The 22,783-nt window shown below is 51.0% G+C and overlaps 3 protein-coding genes across 7 annotated transcripts; 2 read left to right on the forward strand and 1 right to left on the reverse strand.

Annotated features, from left to right (window-relative positions):
* Positions 1-2,741: 2,741 nt before the first annotated feature.
* On the forward strand, positions 2,742-9,102 carry TTC24 (tetratricopeptide repeat domain 24). Its single transcript, XM_063628127.1, has 10 exons — positions 2,742-3,572; positions 3,733-3,936; positions 4,539-4,667; positions 4,832-4,944; positions 5,291-5,389; positions 6,375-6,472; positions 6,623-6,729; positions 7,208-7,321; positions 7,444-7,540; positions 7,964-9,102. Exons 1-10 carry the CDS (start codon positions 2,867-2,869, stop codon positions 8,043-8,045), a joined length of 1,749 nt encoding a protein of 582 aa, XP_063484197.1. The 5' UTR covers positions 2,742-2,866; the 3' UTR covers positions 8,046-9,102.
* Positions 9,103-12,972: 3,870 nt separating this feature from the next.
* Positions 12,973-15,383, forward strand: NAXE (NAD(P)HX epimerase). 2 transcript variants are annotated; one of them, XM_063624887.1, is made up of 6 exons: positions 12,973-13,217; positions 13,332-13,440; positions 13,596-13,706; positions 13,789-13,902; positions 14,634-14,781; positions 15,125-15,383. In XM_063624887.1, the coding sequence occupies exons 1-6, from the start codon at positions 13,036-13,038 to the stop codon at positions 15,325-15,327; spliced, it is 867 nt and encodes a 288-aa protein (XP_063480957.1). In that variant the 5' UTR covers positions 12,973-13,035; the 3' UTR covers positions 15,328-15,383. The 2 variants fall into 2 exon arrangements, with proteins under 2 accessions (XP_063480957.1, XP_063480958.1); XM_063624888.1 differs by having other exon boundaries at positions 13,007-13,217; positions 13,336-13,440.
* A 342-nt stretch (positions 15,384-15,725) lies between these two features.
* On the reverse strand, positions 15,726-22,767 carry LOC134733928 (G patch domain-containing protein 4). 4 transcript variants are annotated; one of them, XM_063624881.1, is made up of 8 exons: positions 22,684-22,766; positions 20,206-20,342; positions 19,660-19,733; positions 19,466-19,558; positions 19,274-19,360; positions 17,625-17,716; positions 17,319-17,369; positions 15,726-17,084 (listed from the first exon to the last, which is right to left on the reverse strand). In XM_063624881.1, exons 2-8 carry the CDS (start codon positions 20,282-20,284, stop codon positions 16,220-16,222), a joined length of 1,341 nt encoding a protein of 446 aa, XP_063480951.1. In that variant the 5' UTR covers positions 20,285-20,342; positions 22,684-22,766; the 3' UTR covers positions 15,726-16,219. The 4 variants fall into 4 exon arrangements, with proteins under 4 accessions (XP_063480951.1, XP_063480950.1, XP_063480952.1 ...); XM_063624880.1 differs by having other exon boundaries at positions 20,206-20,268; positions 22,684-22,755; XM_063624882.1 differs by lacking the exon at positions 19,274-19,360 and having other exon boundaries at positions 22,684-22,767.
* Between the last annotated feature and the right edge of the window lie 16 nt (positions 22,768-22,783).

A 22,783-nucleotide genomic window follows, 5' to 3' on the forward strand; every position in this document is an offset into this window, starting at 1 on the left:
GAGACCATCCTGGGCAACATATCAAGACCCCATCTCTATAATAATAATAATAATTATTATTATTATAATTAGCCAGGTGTGGTGGCACATGCCTGTGGTCCCAGCTACTCGGGAGGCTGAGGTGGGAGGATTGCTTGAGCCCAGGATGTAGAGGCTGCAGTGAGCTATGATCATCTAGGCACTTCAGCCTAGATGACAGAGCAAGATTCTGTCTCAAAAAAAAAAACAACTTGCAATCACAGTGTAGTGGAAGGGACCCTAGGCTACTCACCTTGAATCAAAAAACCTAGAGTTGGCCGGGCGCGGTGGCTCACGCCTGTAATCCTAGCACTTTGGGAGGCAGAGGCAGGCAGATCACCTGAGGTCAGGAGTTCAAGACCAGCCTGGCCAACATGGTGAAACCCAGTCTATACAAAAATACAAAAATTAGCCAGGCGTGATGGCAGGCACCTGTAATCCCAACTACTCAGGAGGCTGAGGCAGGAGAATGGCTTGAACCCAGGAGGCAGAGGTTGCAGTGAGCCGAGATCGTGCCACTGCACTCCAGCCTAGGCGACACAGCAAGATTCCGTCTCAAAAAAAAAAAGACCAGGTGCAGTGGCTCACACCTGTAATCTCAGCACTTTGGGAGGCCAAGGCAGCCAGATCACTTGAGGTCAGGAGTTCGAGACCAGCCTGGCCAACATGGTGAAACCCTGTCTCTACTAAAAATACAAAAATGAGCTGGTCGTGGTGGCATGCACCTGTAATCCCAGCTCCTCAGGAGGCTGAGGCAGGAGAATCACCTGATCACTTGAGCCCCGGGGGGCAGCGGTTGCAGGTAGCCGTGATGGCGCCACTGCCCTCCAGCCTGGGTGATAGAGTGAGACTCCGTCTCAAAAAAAAAAAAACCTAGAGTCTAACCCCAGCTACATGACTGCTCTGTGACCTTAGTTAAGTCACATCTGCTGTCTGAGGCTTGGTCCCCTCCTCTGTGAGATGAGGGGATGAAGTAGGTGATTTCTGAGGGTGTAACTAGTAAGCACCCCTCTGATGCCTTGATTCATTTCTTGAAGTGAGGGACTTGAGGGGGTGTGTCTGCAGCACTACCGAGGTTTAGCACTAAGATACGGCTTCAGAGCTGTCACTCAAATAATTCCCTAGGACTGGAGGGTGGTACCTGGTTGTCTAGTAACCTCCAGGGCTTTGAGCTAACAGCTAGGGAGGTAACCCAAGCCAGAGGGGCCATTCCAGAGAGCCAGCTGCGGAGAAGACCCAAGGAGGTAAGGTGTCCTGCAGTGGGGATCCCCACACTGGATGGGGGTGGTCAGGAATGCCCTGGAGTGGAAGGCCTTGAAAAGGCAGGATTTCTGGGTGTTCTTAGAAGCAGGGGGAATTTCTTTTAAAAGAGACTGCTTTTCCTCTGCCTGCCCCTCCTAAAAAGGAGAAAAAGGAATAAAATGGGAGGGGTCAAGAGCCCAGGGCCTGGGTCTTTTCCACTCTTTTTGCCATCTCCTGGGAGGAGAGTTCATGAAAAGCTTTTGCCCTTCAAGGGGAAAGATACTAACAGGATACACAAGCTGATGAGATGCTTGTATTCAGGTTTAAGAGGGCTCTGGAGACCAGGGCAGGAGGCTGGGGGCCTAGAACCAGCCAGCAGACCGAAAGCGGAAGAAATGGAGAGAGAGCTTCCCCTTGAGCTAGGGAAGGGGCAGTAAATGCGTGTTCCGTCCCGCACCACACTCCTTTTCAGAGAATCCTTCTCTCCTGGAGGTTCGCTCCTTGCCAATTCAGGAGCCTCCTCAACCTAGGGTCCCCAGTGCCTAGTGTGGCTCCTAGCACATAGCAGGGACTCATTGAGTGCTTGTTGAACTGACCTGAACTACATCTTGAGATTAGATAGCAGGAGTACCTAGATGATGAGTGGGGGGTTGTCTGTGGAGGCACAGTGTGAAGGAGGTTATGGAGGAGAGGCCCTGCATGTGCGGTTCCTTCATCTATTTATTTGCAGGTTTTTTTTGAGACGGAGTCTCACTCTGTCACCCAGGCTGGAGTGCAATGGCGCGATCTCAGCTCACTGCAACCTCCACCTCCCGGGTTCAAGCAATTCTCCTGCCTCAGCCTCCCGAGTAGCTGGGATTACAGGTGTGCACCACCACGCCCAGCTAATTTTTGTATTTTTAGTAGAGACGGGGTTTTGCCATGTTGGCCAGGCTGGTCTCTATCTCTTAACCTTGTGATCCGCCCACCTCAGCCTCCCAAAGTGCTGGGATTACAGGTGTGAGCCATCGCACCTGGCCTATTTATTCAATCCAGAAACATGTGTATGGTGGTAACATACACATAACATACAATTTACCATTTTAACCATTTTAAAATGTGCAGTTCAGTGGCATTAAGTACACTCACATTATTGTGCAGTCAACACCACTATCCATCTCCAGAACTTTTTCATCTCCTTCCATAAACATTTATTGAGAATCTACTAAGTACCAGACCCTGCAAGTTGCTCCAAATCTAGTAGCAGGGGGAAGACAATAAAGTCATCAACTCCGACCCAGTGTGATAAATGCTATAAAAGACATAGGCATCAAGTGCTATGGGACCACAGCAGTACCCAGTTGGTTGAGAAGAAGGCGCGTTCTGAAGTAAGCTGTTACTTGACTTGAGTCTTGAAGGAGAACTAAGAATTAGTCAGGACGTTGGAGTGAGAGTGGCTATGGTGCCCAATGGGACAGAAGAAACAAAGTGAGAGGTCAGAGAGCAATCCTTGAAACCCTGAGGGTCATGCTAGGGCAGGGGTAGAGCTGAATTGCCCTAAGGGGGTCCTGCTCTAGACGAAGCCAAGGCTGACATACTGACCCCTCTGTTCCCCTTTGTCAGCCCTATGTCTTCCCCCAAACCTGAGGATGTGCCCCAGAGGCCAGAACCTGAGACCTCAAGCTCCAATAAGAAAAAGAAGAAAAGAAAGTGGCTGCGGCAAAAAGCCAGCATCCAAGCCCTCACCAGGGCTGGCCATGGGGCCCTTCAGGCTGGCCAGAACCATGAAGCCTTGAACAACTTCCAGAGGGCTTTCCTTCTGGCCTCCAAGGCCCCACAAACCAGGGACACCCCAGTGCTCCAGGCCTGTGCCTTCAACCTGGGGGCTGCCTATGTGGAGACTGGGGACCCAGCCAGAGGCCTTGAGCTACTCCTGCAAGCCCACCCTGAAGAGAAGGCACAGGGCAGGTGTCATGGCGACCAGTGTTTCAATGTGGCTTTGGCCTACCATGCCCTTGGCGAGCTGCCTCAAGCTTTGGCCTGGTACCACAGGGCCCTGGGCCACTACCAGCCACAGGGTGACCAGGGAGAAGCCTGGGCAAAAATGGGAGCCTGCTACCAGGCTCTGGGACAGCCTGAGCTAGCAGCCCACTGCCTGCAGGAAGCAAGCCAGGCCTATGCCCAAGAGAGGCAGCTGCAGGCCGCAGCCCTGGCATTGGGGGCTGCGGCAGGATGTATGCTGAAGAGTGGGCGGCATCGGGTAGGGGAAGTTGTGCAGGTGCTGGAGAAAAGCCGGAGGCTTGCTGGGAGGAGCACTGAGAGGCGACTGCTGGGTGAGACCTTTGGGCAGGGAAGGCGTGGGATCTGGGGAGACACAGAGCCTGGTGATATTCAGAGGGCTGGGTTTGGGGAACCATGGAGGAGTCAATAGGGGCTGTACCAGCCTTATTTATATCTGGTCCGGCTACCAGTGACCCTGGCTATGCCCTCTAGGGCACCTCTATAACGATCTAGGCCTGGGCTACTCCCAGCTCCAGCTGTTCCCGCTGGCCGTGGAGGCCTTCTTGCAGGCCCTGCCCCTGTGCTGGGTGCCAGAAGAGCAGGCCACAGTGCTAAGAAACCTCGGGATGGCCCACAATGCCCTCGGCAACTATCAGGAAGCTCGGGAGTTTCACCAGAAGGCTGCTGACCTGCACGGTGGGTGCCTGGGGCCGGGGAATGGGACTGGGACTAGGACACTAAGAAGAGGTTCCAAAAGGGGCCCAAAGCTTCAGGGTGGATGGCCCTTTTGGACCACTTATGGAGCCTGAAAGTCCAGAACCAGTGGGAGAGAGCTGGAAGTGCAGGAGACGGGACAGCCAGAGAGGACAGAGGGTTGTGGGCCCAGAGGCCCAGGCCGCAGGGTTGGGAAGGCAGCAGTGGGCAGGGGGAAGGGTACTGGCTGGGAGAGGAGGCCTGAAGCGGAGTCCAGCCCCTCTGCTGACTGTTTGTGTGACACTGAGGAACCACTTTCACTCTCCGAGCTTCAGTTTCCACATTTTTAAAAACGGGTCCATTAACACCTGCCTTGCCTGCATCACAGGGTTGTTGCCTGACTCACACTAGCCAGGTGGAGGCACTCATGCCAGAACTCAAGATGGGGCCAGGCTGGGTGTGGAGGGTTCAGGCCCCTCGGATGCATCTGTAGTGTGCTGGGGCTGGGCACCAGGCCTCCTGGGAGGTCTGTCTTGGTTGCTGGAGGGTGGGGTCCTGATGTCCCAGCAGCCAGAGTCCCCTCTGAGGGTGGGCTCTGTCCTCAGGCTCTGTGGGGCAGCGGTGGGAGCAGGGCCGGAGCTTTGGCAGCCTGGCCTTTGCATTGAGCCAGCTGGGGGACCACAAGGCTGCCAGAGACAACTACCTGCATGCCCTGCAGGCTGCCCGAGACTCTGGTAAGTGTGAGAGGGTTGGGATGTGACTGGAACAGTGGGGAGGCTGAGGGTCCTAGGGACTGGTGGGGAGGCAGATGGGGGGAACTCAGGGTAGGGAGTGCCTCTGAGGGGGTGGGTCAGTGGGGTAGGGGTCATGAAAGGACCGTCCAGGCTCTCTTTCTCAGGGGACATGAAGGGACAGTGGCAGGCCTGTGAGGGTCTGGGGGCTGCTGCAGCCAGGCTGGGGCAGTATGACCAGGCCTTGAAGTACTATAAGGAAGCACTGGCCCAGTGTCAGGTGAGACCCTGCACCCCGGAATCCACCTCTCCCCTGCTATCCCTCTTCTGGCTGACATTCCTGCCTTCACTCCTTGTCTTCTCCCCATCACTCACTCAATCAGCAAACATGCATTGGACATACTGTGTGCTAGGTCTTGGGATACTATTGTGAGGAAGATTCCATTGCTGTCCACAATTCTGGGCAGGTGGTGGCAGGACCCTGGGAAAGGCATGGGGATGGGGTAGAAGAGAGGGGAAACAATGCCCCCCTCCCTCCTCTCTTTCCTGTTTCCTTCTTCCCCAACCCCCAGAGGACCACAGAATCCAGGCATTCCCCATTACCCTATTATCCATCCTCTTCCCAGAAGGAGCCAGATTCTGTGCGAGAACGGCTGGTGGCCAAGCTGGCAGACACCGTGAGGATGCGCTTGGCCCAGGTGGGGCTGGTCCAGACTCACACCTTGGTGAGATGACACCTGAGACAAGGAGATGGGGGTGGAGGGAGGTTACCCAGAGAAGAGGTTGGTGGTAAGCAGAGCCCATGTTCCCTGGGATGCTGTGCGCTTGGCCGCTCATCTGTGTTCATCCGCCTTGAGCCTGCACATGAGAGATATCAGTTTCCAAGGGTGGGAGGTGGATGGGGGACTGTGGCACGTCTCCAACACAAGGGCTGTTCTATGTAGGTGATTAAAAATAAATAAATAAATTTAAAAGAATCGGTAGGCCATGTGTGCAACGAGGTAGAAAGTTTCAAGTCCTTGACTGCAGTTCCCTAAATGGCCACAGGATGGAGATGTGTCCAAAGGAAGTCCCTCTCTCCCGTCTTTAAGTCTCTGGAGGTCATTTCTCTGTGGGTCTGTCTCCACCGTGTTCCACCTTCCAGGTCTCTGCTTTAGCCTGTTTCTACCTCCGGGTCTCTTTGTACGATTCGCTGGCTCTCCAACCGCCTCCTCCTTCACATTTTCAGACAACCCCAGAAAACCTCTTCCTGCTCCAGGAATTGAAATTATACTTTAATATTTATATGTATTTAATAGGCTTTATGCTCTTGCATTTTAAAGACCATATTTAAAGACACCATATTTAAAATCTGCAAGCAAAATTAAATTAGTCTGGTACAGGCAGAGGATTGGATTGAGGGGTCAGAATACCTGGGTCCCAGCCAATGTCTGCCACCTATTTTCTGTGACTTTACCGTATCAGGCCCCAGAAGGGATGCGGTGGTCATCAGGTGCTGGCCAGGTCTGCTAGTCCCTAAATCTGAATTCAAGCTTGACAGTTACTAGCAGGGACCTTAATAGAACAGAGCCTCACCCCAGAATTGTATTCTCCGAGACAAGTGGCAGAGCCCGAATTGTCTCTATCACATAAGTCTCTGAAGGGAGCACACACGTAGCTGGGATGGCCGTTTTTCTCAGACCTATTCCCTTTACTCCACTTCATTCCCAGACTTTGGCTCCGGGAAGACTCCAGGCTCCAGGTGGGGCCAGCCAGGCGGAGGGGACCCCAACAAAGGCAGGAAGCAGCACAGCAGGTGCCCAGCACAGGTGAGGGTGGGAATGGTGCAGCAGAGATACATGCGCCCTCTGCAGGGTGTTGGGGGCTGTGGCAGTGGGATAGGACCCCATGTGTACCCCCAGGGAGGAGGGGACTGCTGTCGCTCTGCCAAGCTGTGCCCTGGTTCCTTGCCCCTACAGATCTTCCAGTGGGTGGGAAGATGAAGAGTTTGAGGAGGGCCACCAGAAGAAAAAAGAGGAGAGGTCGGCAAACGTTCCCGTGAGGGCTGGGCCGGGGAGACCGGAGCGTAAGTTGATGTAGAGTATTCCTGGCTGTGCCTCTCCTCACTGCAAATGTGGCACTCCCACCCCCACCCGCTTGCCTCCGCTTCTTATGCCCATCCCACCATCCCGCCTTCCTGTTGTCATTTCTCTGAGGCCTGGCATAACCTCGCGCCACCCCTGACCCTGGCTGTCCCAGTTCACAACTCCCCAACAGCCCTCCCATGATTTCTGCTTGTCTCTCAAGGCCCTGGACCATTTTCCCTAAATCCTTTCCAGAACTGCCTCTTCCTGCTCTCGTGGCTTTCCTAACTTCTAGAACTTTGCATCTTGGACCCCAGGGTTTTGTTGAAAGCCTACTCTGTGCCCAGCACAGTGCTGGGTGCTGTTGGTAAACCCCAGCTCACTACTCAATAGCCTCTCCCACAAAGACTTGCAACTCAGGGAGCAGAGTTCCTTGCTACTTGTTGAGCTGACCTGAATTTACCGATGTCTCCTTTTCAGTGTGTTTCCCTCCAGGCACAGTGAATCATTCCCATCATCTAGCTTCTAGTTGCCCCATGTTTACCAAGCACACGCCCTGCAGAGGGACAGTCCTTGGCAAAGCCTCCGTCTATAGTGAACAGTGTATCCCCTGACACCGCCCCAACTCGTGGTTCTTCTCTCAGAGCTTTTTTCCACCATGATAGTTTTTGGTGCAGAGAGGCATGTGATGAATGTGTCTGTCCTTCTCCATCTAGGTCCAGGACCCAGGGCCCATCTTCCATTTGTAGGTCCAGGCCCTCCCAGAGCGGAGTACCCTAGCATCCTGGTACCCAATGGCCCTCAAGCCAATAGGTGGGTCCTTGGGGGAAAGGAGGAGGCCTGGAGAATAGCAAAAAAAGTAGAATATGTGTCTTGGGATGATTTTAATGAAACACGACTGCTGTTGAAGTTGGGGGAAGCTGGGATCTCATGCTTGGGATATAGGGCCCCAAGCCCCCCTTTGTCTTTGCCCTTTAGCAATGTGAACAACCCTCACCTGGCTCTGGAAGCCTGGGGTATGCCCTGCTTCCTGAATGGCCTGATGGTAGGCCTCAGTGAAAGACAGGGTGCTGCAAGATGGGGGGATATGAAGCTTAAGCCAACTCCCTCCTTCTCTGGAGCCCACCAGCAGAGGTAAGGGCCAAATAGGGCAGAGGGAAGCTGAAGCCAGGGCAGGCTGCCTCCTGCTGTCTCCCCAGTCACCCCCACTGGCAAGCCCCTCCCTGCCTCTTTCAGGTCATCCAGGTGGCCCAGGGAAAGCCTCAGCAGGAGCCGCCAGAGGAGACCCACGGAGTCGGGCATCTGCACTATCGTGTGACCTCCTCCTGCCAGCCTCAGCCCTCATCTCTGAAGCACCTGTCCAACACGCACACGCTAGGGGGTCCTGGGGACCAAGCCTCTTCCCAGTTGCTCAGCCCTGCAGGGATGTGGAACACAGTGCAGCCAGTGGACTCCTGAGGAGGCTGGCCAAGGGCTTTGCAGGCTCGGCCCTGAGAAGTTCTGTTTGTTCCTCGTTGGGATTTTTGGACTCAGTAGGTAAAAGAAAAAAGGAAAATGGATGGCAAATTCTTTGTCTTTCTGGATCCAAATCTTATGATTGCTAGGGGCCTGGCAGTTCCAAAAACTGACTTCGTGGTCAAGTAGCTTTGGAGTCACTTCTCCAGACCTCCATTTTTGCATATGGGAAATGAGGATATAATACTACAGAAGAGGCATCTTACCCAACCGATGCACCCTACTTCTCTGTGAAACACAGGGGATGCTGGGCACAGGCCTAGGCTGTAGCCTGTAGCCTGTAGGACAGCTCCTGCCAACAGCCACAGGAACAATGACGTGATGTAATATTTCCCAAGCACTTAGCTCATGCCCCACCCTATTCTCGGTGCTTCACAAGTGTATTCTCCTCTAATCCTCACAAAAAATATATGATGTGCTATTTATTATCCCCTTTCACAAATGAGGAAAATAAGGCACAAAGCTTCAGTAATCTGAATTCTCAGGTCACATAACTAGTATGTAGAGAAGCTGGGAATCAAACCCAGGCAGTGAGCACTTTCTAGAATGCTGTGCAGTTCCACTTCCCCAGCTAAGCCCTTGCTTACCCAGAGTCCGTTGTGATTTAATATTAAGTGTGTTTATGCCCGTTTTATGTGTTATTGTAATTCACAATGTAATTAAATACTATACACATTGATGAACAGGCCAGGTGAGATGGCTCACCCCTATAATCCTAGCACTCTGCGAGGCCAAGGTGGGAAGATTGCTTGAGCCCAGGAGTTTGAGACCACCCTGGGCAACATAATGAGACCCCATGTCAATGTAAAAGAAAATTTATCTTTAAAAAAAAATAAATTGATGAACTGAGAGTGGGAAAAGAAGTACTGTTTCTATAAAAACTAAGTTGGATCCTTAGAAGACTCGACTAAGGTAAGTTACTTTTTCTTTATTATTCTTATTCTTTATCTTCCAGTGATGGAGGAAAAAGTGAGTTTATTTATTTATTGAGATAGGGTCTTGCTCTGTTGCTCAGGCTGGAGTGCAATGGCACGATCACATCTTACTGCAGCCTCAACCCCCTGGGCTCAAGCGATCTTCCCACCTCAGCCTCCCACTAGGAGTACAGGTGCACCACCATGCCAGGCTAATTAAAAAATATATATATAGAGAGAGACAGGGTCTCACTATGTTGCCCAGACTGGTCTCAAACTCCTGGGCTCAAGCCATCTTCCCGCCTTGGCATCCCAAAGTGTTAGGATTACAGGTTTGAGTCACTGTGCCCAGCCTGTGAGTCACTTTATTTATTTATTTGTTTATTTATTTATTTATTGAGATGGAGTCTTGCTCTGTCTCCCAGGCTGGAGTGCAATGGCGTGATCTCGGCTCGCTGCAACCTCCACCACCCGGGTTCAAGTGGTTCTCCTACCTCAGCCTCCCGAGTAGCTGGGATTACAGGTGCATGCCACTAAGCCTGGCTAATTTTTGTATTTTCAGTAGAGATACGGTTTCGCCATGTTGGCCAGGCTGGTCTCGAACTCCTGGCCTCAGGTGATCCGCCTGCCTCAGTCTTCCAAAGTGCTGGGGTTACAGGTGCGAGCCACTGCGGCTGGCCTCTGCGAGTTACTTTAAAAAGCTACTGTGGGCTGGGCACGGTAGCTTATGCCTGTAATCCCAGCACTTTGGGAGGCCGAGGTGGATGGATCACTTGAGGCCAGGAGTTTGGGACCAGCCTGGCCAACATGGCAAAACCCTGTCTGTACTAAAAATACAAAAAATCAGCGGGGCGTGGTGGTGCATGCCTGTAATCTCAGCTACTCGGGAGCCTGAGGCAGGATAATTCACTTGAACCTGGAAGGCGGAGGTTGCAGTGAGCCAAGATCATGCCACTGCACTCCAGCCTAGGCAACAGAGTGAGACTCTGTCTCAAAAGAAAAGATAAAAGCTGCTATGGAATTAGATGTGAGCAACAAGATTATTACAAATTGTGGGAATAATCATAAAAATATAAATTCTGCACTCAAGATTGCTTCAAACATGCCATTGACTTTCACTTTAAGGAAGCAAACTGGAAATTACAGGTGATACATAACTGGTGAGATTTATATAAGAAAGAAGATGAGGAATCCAATCACAAGTTCCATCCTCAAAGAAAAGACCCTGGCCACACTTTGACAGATGGAAAATTAATGTATTTTTTAAAGTTGAAATAAAATAATCCACTCCTGATCATGTCAGATAAGAGAATGTAGGGAAGGCAAAACTTTACCTCCACCCTCTTAGGGTCTCTGGCTGGGACAGAGAATTAAATTGACATAAAACAGATTAACAAGAGAAAAGCATACAGATTTACTTAATATAAATTTTATGTGACACAGGAGCCCTCATAAAGCAATGAAGACCCAAAGAAGGAAAACCTAAATGTTTTGTACTAAGTTGAACAAAGAGTCATTTGTGGAAAAGCAGCTAAAATATATGGGGAAGCCAGTCGCAGGGGCTCACATCTATAATCCCAGCACTTTGGGAGGCCAAGGTGGGTGGATTGGTTGAGCCCAGGAGTTTGAGACCAACCTGGGCAACATGGTGAGACCCCATCTCTACAAAAACTACAAAAACTAGCCAGGTGTGGCGGTGCGTGCCTGTAGTCCCAGCTACTAGGGAGGCTGAGGCAGGAGAATCGCTTGAACCCAGGAGTCAGAGGTTGCAGTGAGCCGAGATCATGCCACTGCACTGCAGCCTGGGTGACAGCGTGAGACTCTATCTCCAAAAAAAAATAAAAATAAAATATATGGGGAGGCTAAAGGAAGATAAGAGATATTTTAACAAGGTCTGTTTGTACAGAATTCTCTCAGCTTCGACTCCCTGTCTCTGGTGATAAGAATGTTTTTTTCCTCCTGGAGGAAGGCATTGTTCACATGGGAGTTTTGTTTCCTGCTTTCAGGAAGAAAAGGGGAGGTTAGAGCACTCTTCTTATACTTACTGTTTTTCTTTTTCTTTTCTTTTTTTTTTTTTTCCGGGGGCGGGGGATGGAGTCTGGCTCTGTCGCCCAGACTGGAGTGCAGTGGCATGATCTCGGCACACTGCAACCTCCTCTTCCCAGATCCAAGCGATTCTCCTGCCTCAGCCTCCTGTGTAGCTGGGGTTACAGGCGCTCGCCACCACGCCCTGCTAATTTTTTTGTATTTTTAGTAGAGATGGGGTTTCACCATGTTGGCCAGGCTGTCTCGAACTCCTGATGTCAGGTGATCCACCCGCCTTGGCCTCCCAAAGTGTTGGGATTACAGGTGTGAGCCAGTGCATCCAGCCCTAATTTTTGTATTTTTAGTAGAGGTGGTATTTTACCATGTTGGCCAGGCTGGTCTTGAACTCCTGACCTCAAATGATCCACTCACCTCAGCCTCCCAAAGTGCTGGGATTACAGGTGTGAGCCACTGTCCTGCCAAGACCTTGTTTCTACAAAAAAATATGAAAATTAGTCGGGTGTGGCGGCACGTGCCTGTAGTCCCTGTTACTGGGGAGGCTGAGGCTGGAGGATCACTTGATCCCAGAGGTCCAGGCTGCAGTGAGCCATGATCAGGCGGCTGCACTGCAGCCTGAGCGACAGAGTGAGACCCTGTCTAAAAAAACAAAAAAGACCTTCCCTTTACCTGTGTCTTAGCTTGGGCTATTGTAATAAAGTATCATAGATTGGATGCTCAAGCAACAAATCAATTTCCTGACAGTTCTGGGGACTGGAAATCACATTAGGGTTCCAGTATGGTGACAGAGAGGAGGGGTAGGGAGAGGAAGAAAGTCTTATGAGGGCACTAATTCTACCAGACCAGGGCCTACCCCTTATACCTCAACTAATGCTAATCCCAACCACCCTGTCTCCGAATACCATTACACTGGAGGTTAGGGCTTCAACATATGAATTTGTGAGGGAGGAAGGGAACACAAACATTGAGTCCATAGCAGTCTGGATAATTGTCTTTATCTTAGTGCCTTGATGGTAACTGGTTTGTTACTCTCCAACCTTTTCCCCTAACCACGCCACAGAGTGTGTTTGCATTCTCAAAACCACTAGCGTAAACTCTACTCCTCTCAAGACTTCTAGTGAAACATCATCTTGACCTGGAGCCTATGGTTTCAATTACATTTTAAACCATAGCTTACCCAACCTATTTAAGGATAATTTTATATTTCCATAGCTATTATCTCAGTAAAGGGGTTAAGCATGACTAGGGAAGTACAGCGTGATATCCTGGTGAAACAGAGGTAGGGGAAGCTAATGTAGCGGAGAGGGGGCCTAAGTTACATAGGCTTGGTGGTGTAAATAAGAACGGTAGCTTAATTTCTATACCACGCCCTCTGCGACGGTTTGCAGGCATTAGCACCTATGGAACTATGTACTCGTTTCCCTGTTGTATAGGCGAAAAACTGACACCAGCAGTTCCCACATTCACTCAGCCACTAAGCAGTGGGGCAGGGATCAAGGCTAACTGCTATGCCATACACCTTTCTGAAAGAGTTACAAAACCAGCACTTATTATCAAAGGGCCATTGGGAGCAAGGCATTTCGGCGTATCTGGAAATGTGTGGCGATCTGTAAACGCTCCTGAAGAGAGCTGGAATCCCAAGTGGAAGGGAAGCTGGCCCGGGTGGGAACGGCTCCCCGGCCCATGGGCTGCTAGAACCCCAAGCCTCCAGCCCCGAGCTGCTTCCGGAATCCGCGCGTGCTGGCCTGGCCTCTTCGGGGGCGGGGCGAGCGCCGCACATGCGCCGGGGTCGGGCCGGGCTGGGCCGGGCCGGGGGGCGTGCGCTCTGCGAGCTGGATGTCCGGGCTGCGGGCGCTGCTGGGCCTCGGGCTGCTGGTTGCGGGCTCGCGCCTGCCGCGGATCAAAAGCCAGACTATCGCCTGCCGCTCGGGACCCACCTGGTGGGGACCGCAGAGGCTGAACTCGGGTGGCCGCTGGGAGTCAGAGGTCATGGCGAGCACAGCGGTGAAATACCTGAGGTAGGCGCGGGTCTCGGGTGTCTTGCTCTGCCCCGGGGCGGGGCCTGGGACGGCAGGGCCACCTGCGCGACGGAGAATACGAGGGGCGGGACTCAGGCCGCGGGTTTTCCTCAGCCAGGAGGAGGCCCAGGCCGTGGACCAGGAGCTATTTAACGAATACCAGTTCAGCGTGGACCAACTTATGGAGCTGGCCGGGCTGAGCTGTGCTACAGCCATCGCCAAGGTCAGTGGCACAACTCTCGACCTTTGGGAGCAGCCAGGGAGGAGTCACTGTCCCAGCCCCCTGGCCTAGGTACAAAGGGGTGGGAGAGGCAGCTGGGCCAATATGGTCTATTACCGCCTGAAACCCCGCTGAACCACCCTTGACTCTGCCTTCAGGCATATCCCCCCACGTCCATGTCCAGGAGCCCCCCTACAGTCCTGGTCATCTGTGGCCCGGGGAATAATGGAGGAGATGGCCTGGTCTGTGCTCGACACCTCAAACTCTTTGTGAGTATGTGGGGAGGGGCTGTGGGGGAGGAGGGCGTGAGGGCGTGAGGGCTCTGGGGTTGAATTACCACTTTCTTCCTAGGGCTACGAGCCAACCATCTATTACCCCAAAAGACCTAACAAGCCCCTCTTCACTGCATTGGTGACCCAGTGTCAGAAAATGAACATCCCTTTCCTTGGGGAAATGCCCTCAGAGGTAGGTGGCTTCAGTTGAACACCTCATCTCCCAGTAACCACTGCCTGTGCTCTGCTCCTCCTTCGTGTTGCCAGGCTGAGCTCATTTTAGTGCCTGGTACAGAAGATGCCTAAAGGATGGTATTCGAATAAGTGTGCAAGAGCCTTCTCCTCCATAAAGTGTGCTCCATGAGTCTCACACACCACCTTTTCTAAAGCTTCCTTGCCCTTTCATCTCCCTGGTCCCTCCTTCCACTCTGTAGTCAGATCCTCTTGCCCTAGCATGCAGTAAACACATGATCTGCCCCTCAGGGGCCAGAGTGGCTGCCCTATCTGAAACCCTTCCTGCAGATGCATGGATTAAGGGATGGGAAATTGGGTAATTTTTTTCCTTAACCCATTTTACAGATGAAGATAACTGAGGTGCAGAGAAGTGGTTTGCTTAAAGTCACTAAATTGTATCATGGCAGAGCTGAAACCAGAATCTGGCTCTCCTGACTCCGTCTCAGGCTATCTCAGCCTGTGGCCTCCCAGTGGCGGGCAGGCAGGCACCAAGAACAAAAACTGTCTGGTCTCAAGTTTGGCCTGAATCCGTGACCACCTCACACTTTCTCTAGGCCTCAGGCTGCCCTCTGAATGAGATACAATACTTGTGCCTCTGTGAATGGTCTGCAGGTGCAGAGGACAGCCCTCTCCAGTTAAGGCTGTTTGTGCAGCTGCTGGCTTTGACATCCTTTTCCTACTCCACCACAGCCCATGATGATTGATGAACTGTATGAGCTGGTGGTGGATGCCATCTTTGGCTTCAGCTTCAAGGGCGATGTTCGGGAACCGTTCTACAGCATCCTGAGTGTCCTGAAGGGACTCACTGTGCCCATTGCCAGCATCGACATTCCCTCAGGTGCTGGGATCCAGAAGGTGGGGTGGGGGAGATTGGGGCCCTACCCTCTTGACTCTTGCCCACACCAGGTCTAAAATAATTTTAGTCTAGAGGGGCTAGACTAAAAGCTAGGGGGTCCACAGCTTTCTGGACCCCCATCAGGGCTGGGGAACAGTGTCCAGAAGTCCCCTTTACATGTTGGCCCCATGAAGAGACCATGGCCCAAGGGTACATGAAGCTTGTTGGACGAGAGTCCCTCAGGTGGGAACTGAGGGGACTTCCCACTCCTCTAGGACTAGGGTAAAATAAGGTGTAGAAGGGGACGAGACATCTGGCCTCTTGCTGAACACCACCCTCTTTTCAGGATGGGACGTGGAGAAGGGAAACTCTGGAGGGATCCAGCCAGACTTGCTCATCTCCCTCACAGCCCCCAAAAAATCTGCAGCCCAGTTTACTGGTCGCTACCATTACCTGGGGGGTCGTTTTGTGCCACCTGCTCTGGAAAAGAAGTACCAGCTGAACCTGCCACCCTACCCTGACACCGAGTGTGTCTATCGTCTGCAGTGAGGGAAGGTGGGTGGGTATTATTCTCAATAAAGACTTAGAGCCCCTCTCTTCCAGAACTGTGGATTCCTGGGAGCTCCTCTGGCAATAAAAGTCAGTGAATGGTGGAAGTCAGCAACCCTGGGGATTGGGTGCCATCTCTCTAGGGGTAACACAACGGGCAAGAGGTTGCTATGGTATTTGGAAACAATGAAAATGGACTGTTAGATGCCAAGTGAGTTGTGCTGTCCTTTACACAATTCTTATTCATTTGGGACACAGACAGGGAGCTACTTCCACTTATCAGTGTAGCAAGACTACAAAGAGGTTAACAGAAGGAATTTCTTCAAAGGCCTCCAAGGAGTATCTTCTAATTTGTATTCAGGACCTTCCCAGGCTGGGAACAGAGATGCCAGTCAGGATTTACCTCTAGGCTAGGAGCCCAAGCTGATGTTTATTCATTCATTTGGTAGTGCTAGAAACTGGCAACTGTGGGCTAAATTTAGCCCATAGACCTAAATTTATGTTTTTCTTAACCTTCACAACATTTAAAAATCAGAGCACTTCGCATAGGTCGACATTTTCAGCTTCTTTTAGCAGGAATGCTCCTTCAAAGGGTATCTGCATTCCTGTTCCCACAGCCCCCAGCATTCCTTGTCCTTTAGCTGCCTGGCTTCTCTAGGCACCTGAGTTCATGATCCTGGGTTAGAAGCTGCAGAGGGGACTATGCTGACTCCCTCAAATAAGGGATGGTACTACCGCTTGCCTCTCAGCAGCTGACATCCCAGAGATCAGTTTCCTTTCTGGGAGGGACTCCTCATTGAGGGGGGTGCAGAAGACCTGCAGACCCGCATCGACCCTGGTCTTTAAGGCTTCAACTCTTGAAAATCAATCGAGCCCCACCTTGGCCAGACCTTTAGTCTCTCTTCTTCTGTTTCTTCTTTTTGGCTTTCTGGCCAGTGCTGACTCCAGCTCTTTCCTTCTTGGGATGCTGCTGCCTCTTCCTCTTACCTCTGCTGCTTGAGCTAGTGTGTGCTCTGCTCTCTGCTTCCCTAGCCCCGCCATCCTTCTCATCCCTTACATCCAAGATGTCCTCCTCCTGATGCTGCTGTATTTTCTTCTTGCTTTTCCTGCTTCTTCCATCACTGCATGCTCTGCTCTCTGCTTCCCTGGTTCCACCACCTAAAACAGTTTCCTCACCTCCATCTTCTAGGTTCAAGTCGTCCTCCTCCTGTTGCTGCCTCTTCGTTCTTCGGCTGCATGGGTCAGCATACGCCCTGCTCTCTACCTCCTCTGTCCTGACACTGCCTGCAGCCTCCTTGCCTTTTCCTCCTTCCTCCAAGACCCCCATATTCTCCTCTTCATGGTGCCACCTGTTCTTTTTCTTCCCTTTCCTGAGGGACTGATTGGTTTGCTCTCTGCTATTCAATTCCCCAAGCCCACTTGTTCCTGCAGCATCCTCCTCCTCATTCCCTTTAGTTGTACCCTCTCTTTCATCTGAGACCCTTCCTTCTTGATGTCGCCTTTTCTTCTTCTTGCTTTTTCTGATGTTCTGCTCAGCATGTTCTGGGTGCTTCTCATCTGCATCATTCCTTTCAGATGCTGTAGCTTCTTCCTCCTCTTGCTGCTTCCTTTTCTTTTTGTTTTTTTGGGGGGGCTTGCTCTCTGACTGCGGTTGAGGGGCCCCAGGGTCCTGGCCTTTGAGACGAGCCAGGAAGGCCTGCTCCTGGGCCTCTAGGCGAGCAAGCTTGGCCTTCATCGTGATCCCGAGACGGGCAGCCCTGAAACAGACAGGGTCCAAGTCAGAGCGAGGGTATCGGGGGAAATGGGCCTAGTCCTTAAGCCTGCAGGGAAAGTTGGTGGAGGGTAGGAGTGGGGAGCTGCCTATCTTCAGGCAATAGATGGGTAGATAATAGGAATCATTTCCCTGGGGTAAAAAGAACCAAGAGGTGGCACAGGCCATGATCAAAGGTGGGGAGAAAAGAAGGGAGCTCAAGGAGCTGACCATGACTTACTTGTGTGCTGTTCGCCCCTCACAGGCTTGGAGCAGCATCTCATCAGTCAGACTGTTAGGGGAGATCAGCAGTTACAAACAGACCCAGTGGAAAGGCTTGACCTCTCCTCCTTCTAAAACATTCCTTCAACACTGAGTTCTTGTTCAGGACCTGGCACTTTTTGAGGTACTAGGGATACAAAGATTAGTACAACACAGTTCCACCCACCCACAAGAAGCCCCCAGTCAAGCATTAGATTTAGCCCTTTCTCTTGCCATCTGAGGACATCTCCTCCCACATTCCCCAAGAGCTAAAATGAAGTCTCACATCTTTGGGGACTTGGGCCCCTGGTTGTCGTCATCACTGCAGCTCTCCAAGTCTTTGTGTGGCTTCTCTCCACCTGAAGTCAACGTAGCCATCTAGGAGGGGTCATGGGGGTGGACAAGGCCTTCTCAACACCACCACCATCCCTATTCCCTTGTGGAAGCCCCCTGAGAATTCATAGCTCCAGGCAGTGGTTTGCCAGCCCCCACCATTGCTCCTTGAGGAGCCACAGGGAGGTGTGCCATCCTGCATACTCAAACTTGGCTAGGAGATGGGCTGCTGCTGCTGGGATGTCCAGCAGCTTTGCCCTCTCTGGCCCACAGCTGGCTGGTGAGCAGAACAAGAAGAGGAAATGCTCTGGTTCATCAGGTCTTCACAATGGACAAGTGCCAGTGACTGACAGTAAAGATGCCCCGCTCCACCCTGACCATAGTACCTGTTCACAGTACCTTCATTTAATCAGATTAATTGAGAGTCTACTATGGGCCAAGGAGTTGGGGATTCAGAGTGGAATAAGAATGAGATGGGCCCAGCCCAGATGGACTCTACATAGGCAATTATGATGGAAGTGTTGCTTGTGATAGAGGAAGGGGACTCAACTCAGACTTCAGAGAATGGCTTCTAAAAGTAACTGATGTATAAGCTGAGCTCTGGAGGATAAGAGAAATTCAGCAGGTAAAGGGGGAAAGGGAGAAGAACATCCAAAGCAGAGGGAGCAACGTGCAATAACCTGAAGATGGAAGAATGTTGTACCTTCAAAGAAAAGAAACAGATTGGAATCTGTTAGGCTAATAGTTAGGCTAAAGTGTAGTGGTCCTGGAGAAAAGTGAAGAGATGAGGCTGGAGATGGCAGGAATAGGCATGCAGGGCCATATAAGCCAGTCCGATAAATCTGGATTATGTCATCCTAGATCAAAGAATACCCAGTGACATGATGACATTTATGTTTAGAGAGAACACTGGATGCTTTGTGGAGGAGTCCATCCTCCACAAAGGTTAGGGTGGGGAGTGAGACTAGAGGTGTCCTTAGGAGGCTGCTGGAGAAAGAAATTAGGCAAGAGATGATGATGGCCCGAAGTGGGGTAGTAGATGGTCTAACAGAGATGTAGAAAAATGGGAAACATTTGCTAGGTAACATGTATAGCCCTTAGCACATAATGACCATTACATGTTAGCTTCCTTCTGTGGGTACAGGAGAAAGTGGAGGCCTGAAGTCCTGGGTTCCAGTCCTGTTTGCCATTACTAGCCAGCTGTGGGCTCTTCAGCAAACCATTTTTCACCCTTTTAGCCACATCTGCAAAGCAGGGGTGGTCCAGATAATCTCTCAGGTCTCCTCTGGCTTCTAAGTCCTTTGAATTAGATGTCCCCTGGCCCCCGCAAAATTTGGCAACTCCTGACTTAAGAGACTGTACTCTACCTCCCATGCCCTATTGCTGCTCCCTTAACAGGTGGCAGGATCCACGGAACCTGAAGATCTCAATTACTGCTGAGGGTCTGGGCAGTCTAAGTAAGCAACAGCAAGACTGGTCACAGGATCCCACTATGTTAGGAAAGTCCTGAGAACTGATAAAGTATACAAGGCAACTGTTCAGGCCCCAGGGAGACCAGGGAAGAGAAAAACTATGGACTCTGTTACCCACAGCCTCTAATACCTTCACAAACTTCTGATACAGCAAGTTGGGCTTGGGATGATTATAACGGGTGGTCTCCTTAGAAAGGCTCCTTATCTGTACTTCATCCTGTAGAGAATTATCAGTACCAGTGAATGGGTGACATATCATGACTGCCTACCACACAGGTCCCGGGCCCTCTGTTTCATGTGCCCATCTATCAAGAGCTCATACCTGCCCAGTTTCCACTACCAAGTTGGCCGCAGTCTTGTTGAAGAGCTCATTCCACCAGTGGTTTGTGAACTCCTTGGCAGGGTCATGTCCCACCTGCCAGGGGAATAAATATGAGCTCTGAGTGCCTGCCTCACCTGCCCTCAAGGGTCCCCTCTCCCACGCATGCTAACCTTCCTCAGTCCACCCAGTCTTACCCCATGAGTGTCTTGCTTCAGTGTCACCCTGAGAGCCTGGGTGATACCATTCTCCTTCCGGCCCAGGCCTTTACCTGCAGAGGACAGTGAGCGACTTGGCTTATTCTCCTGCCTGCTGTGACACCTCACAAGGCATACCCCACACAGGCCTCTTGCCATTCCACACACCTGACATTGGGGTATACTCTGTACCTCTCAGAAGACCTCCCAGCTCCCTTCTTTCTAGTACCACTCCATATAGTCCCCTGCCTTTGTGTGAGCCGGAACTATCTCTTCCTTCAAATTCTTTTGGAAGAGAGGCCATATCTTTTCTTCCCTCCCCTAGTCCTCCCAACCACCACTTCTTCATTATCCACTGTCAAATTTCTTCCTTTCTTCCCTTTCCTGGGAAAGTTAGAAATTTTCTTCTGCAAATTTCCCTTTAAACTAGATTTTCCTCCTTTAATTAAATGGACTACATGGGGGGTAATCCAGGATGATGCCTTTCCCCTAGGCAGATGGTAGGCAGGGAGCTGGGGCATGTGGAAGAGGCCCCATGGGGATCACCTTGAGTCCATCCATGCTTTAGCAGCTGCTCCTCAGCAAACTTCATCCCACGACTCTTGACCTCTGGAGTGACATTCATGGTGAGAAAAATGTCTCTATCTTCAGACTCTCACCAGAGAAGAAGAGGTGATATCATCCTTTTAAGAAGAAAAGTAGAAAGTGCCCAAACAACCATCAGTTCCATCCTGACTGCTTGTTAAGAATTCTCTGCTAGTTGGGTGCAGTGGCACACACCTGTAGTCCCAGCTACACGGGAAGCTGAGGCGGGATTGCTTGAGTCCAGCCTGGGCAGTATAGCAAGACCCTCTATCATAAAAAGAATAAAGCGGCCAGGCGCAGTGGTTTACATTTGTAGTCCCAGCACTTTGGAAGGCCAAGGTAGGAGAATCACTTGAGCCCAGGAGTTCTAGACCAGTGTGGGCAACATAGTGAAACCTTGTCTCTAGAAAAAATAAAAAATTAAAAAGAAAGAAAAAAGAATTCTCTGTCCTGAGCCAGAGACAGAGGAAGGAGGTGGCCTGGTCTTTGGGGAGCTCCCTATCTGGCTACAGAAAGACCAGCATATAGAGAAGTCAAGGAGGAATGGTATCAATTCTGATACCTAAATTTATGGTGTGCTCACCACATGCCAGGATGTGCTAAGACTTTACAAAGATTATTTCATTTAATCTTCCCAGCCCATTCAGGGAAATATTAGCCTATTTTACAAACGGTAAAGTAAGGCCTAAAGAGGTTAAGTGACTTCAAGGTCACACAAGTAACATGTAGAATTCAAGCCCAGGCAGCTTGTCTGCAGAATCTATACTGTACCACTACATAGTATCTCCCGAAATATATTACTTTGTATACACAAAGCTAATGAGGTGCTTATTAACCTGAGTCATAATAGTACTCAGTAGAGACCAGATCCTGTACTTATGCTTCAGCATTTACACTGTCCTCTTGGTGTGGGGGCTACACACTTCTCCCACACCACTGCAGTATTTCAGTCTGGCTGGAGTTCCCCTTTTGAAAGTGTCCAACTTAGGAAGGGCACGCTTATTGAGCACTTAATGCATAGCAGGTGGATTACACATATTGACGTACTGTCATATTAACTCAGTCAATCTTTTTTTTTTTTTTTTTGGAGACAGGGTTGCCCTGTCACCCAGGCTGGATGGAGTGGAGTGCAGTGGCACAATCATGGCTCATTGCAGCCTCAAACTCCCAGGCTCAAGCAATCCTCCCACCTCAGCCTCCTGAGTAGCTAGGACCACAGGCACATGCCACCACGCCTGGCTAATTTTTGTATTTTTTTTGTACAGACAGGGTTTTGCCATGTTGCCCAGGCTGGTCTCTGACTCCTGGGCTCAAGCAATCTGCCCACCTCTGCTTTCCAAAATGCTAGGATTACAGGCGTGAGCCACTATGTGTGGGCTTAACTCATTTAATCTTGATAGTCCTGTGAGATAGATATTATTCTTATTTTACAAATGAGGAAAACAAGGCCTGGGTTTTTTGCCTAAGGTTACATGGCTAGTAAATGATGGAGCTGGAATTACATGATGGAGCTGGAATGAGCCCAAGTCACCTGACTCCAAAATGGTCCTCTGTCTTTCTTTCTCTCCTTCCTTCCTTCCTTCCTTCCTTCTCTTTCTCTCTCTCTTTCTTCTTTTTTTTTGATACGGAGTCTCACTCTGTCACCCAGTCTGGGGTGCAGTGGTGCGATCTTGGCTCACTGCAACCTCCGCCTCCCAGCTTCAAGCGATTCTCCTGTCTCAGCCTCCCGAGTAGCTGGAACTACAAGGCTCATGCCACCACGGCCGGCTAATTTTTGTACTTTTAGTAGAGACGGGGTTTCCCCATATTGGCCAGAGGCTGGTCTCGAACTCCTGACCTCTGGTGATCCAACCGCTTCGACCTCCCAAAGTGTTGGGATTACAGGCGTGAGCCAAGGCGCCGGGCCAAAAATTGATGTTCTTCATCACTACACTCTTCAGTCTCTTATAGCTCTTTGTGCTTTCTCCTGTAAGACCACAGCCTAACCCTTGTCGCAATAATTGAAAACTACATGCCCTGGAAGTTCAGAGAACGGCTTTATTTCGCAACTCCAGAGCACGTAACGCGGCGCCAGAACTCCAGAATACATTCAGTCGTTATTTGTTGAACTGAATGGCATAGTTAGGAATGGCTTTACCGGATTTTCAATGGATAACTGGACAGAAGCTGTGCGCCCCAGTCCTTCTGAAACCTGTGATCACACTTTGGGCACTGTCCCCTCTACAGTCAATCCGTGTTTTCAGAAGTGGCCCCAGGTCCACTCGTCTTACAGCAGTTCTAAAGAGCCGGCTGCCCTTTCCCTAGGCTCTCTTCCTCTTGAGGGCTAAATTCCAGCCCTCCTACCCCAGTGCCACTTGGGTAAAAATACTCCGCTCCTCTCACGTTTGCTAAGAAGCCCGGGCTCCGACTGCCACCGTTCGGGGGAAGGGAGCCCCTTACCTTCATTGCGGGGTCCTCTCCGCGGAAACATGTGCCAGACCTGACTTGTGCGCCGCCATCTTCCCGGAAATGCCGTTTTGTTCCTTCTAGGCTGTCGAAA

Source organism: Symphalangus syndactylus, chromosome 12 (genome assembly GCF_028878055.3).
Source record: "Symphalangus syndactylus isolate Jambi chromosome 12, NHGRI_mSymSyn1-v2.1_pri, whole genome shotgun sequence".
NCBI lineage: Eukaryota > Metazoa > Chordata > Mammalia > Primates > Hylobatidae > Symphalangus > Symphalangus syndactylus.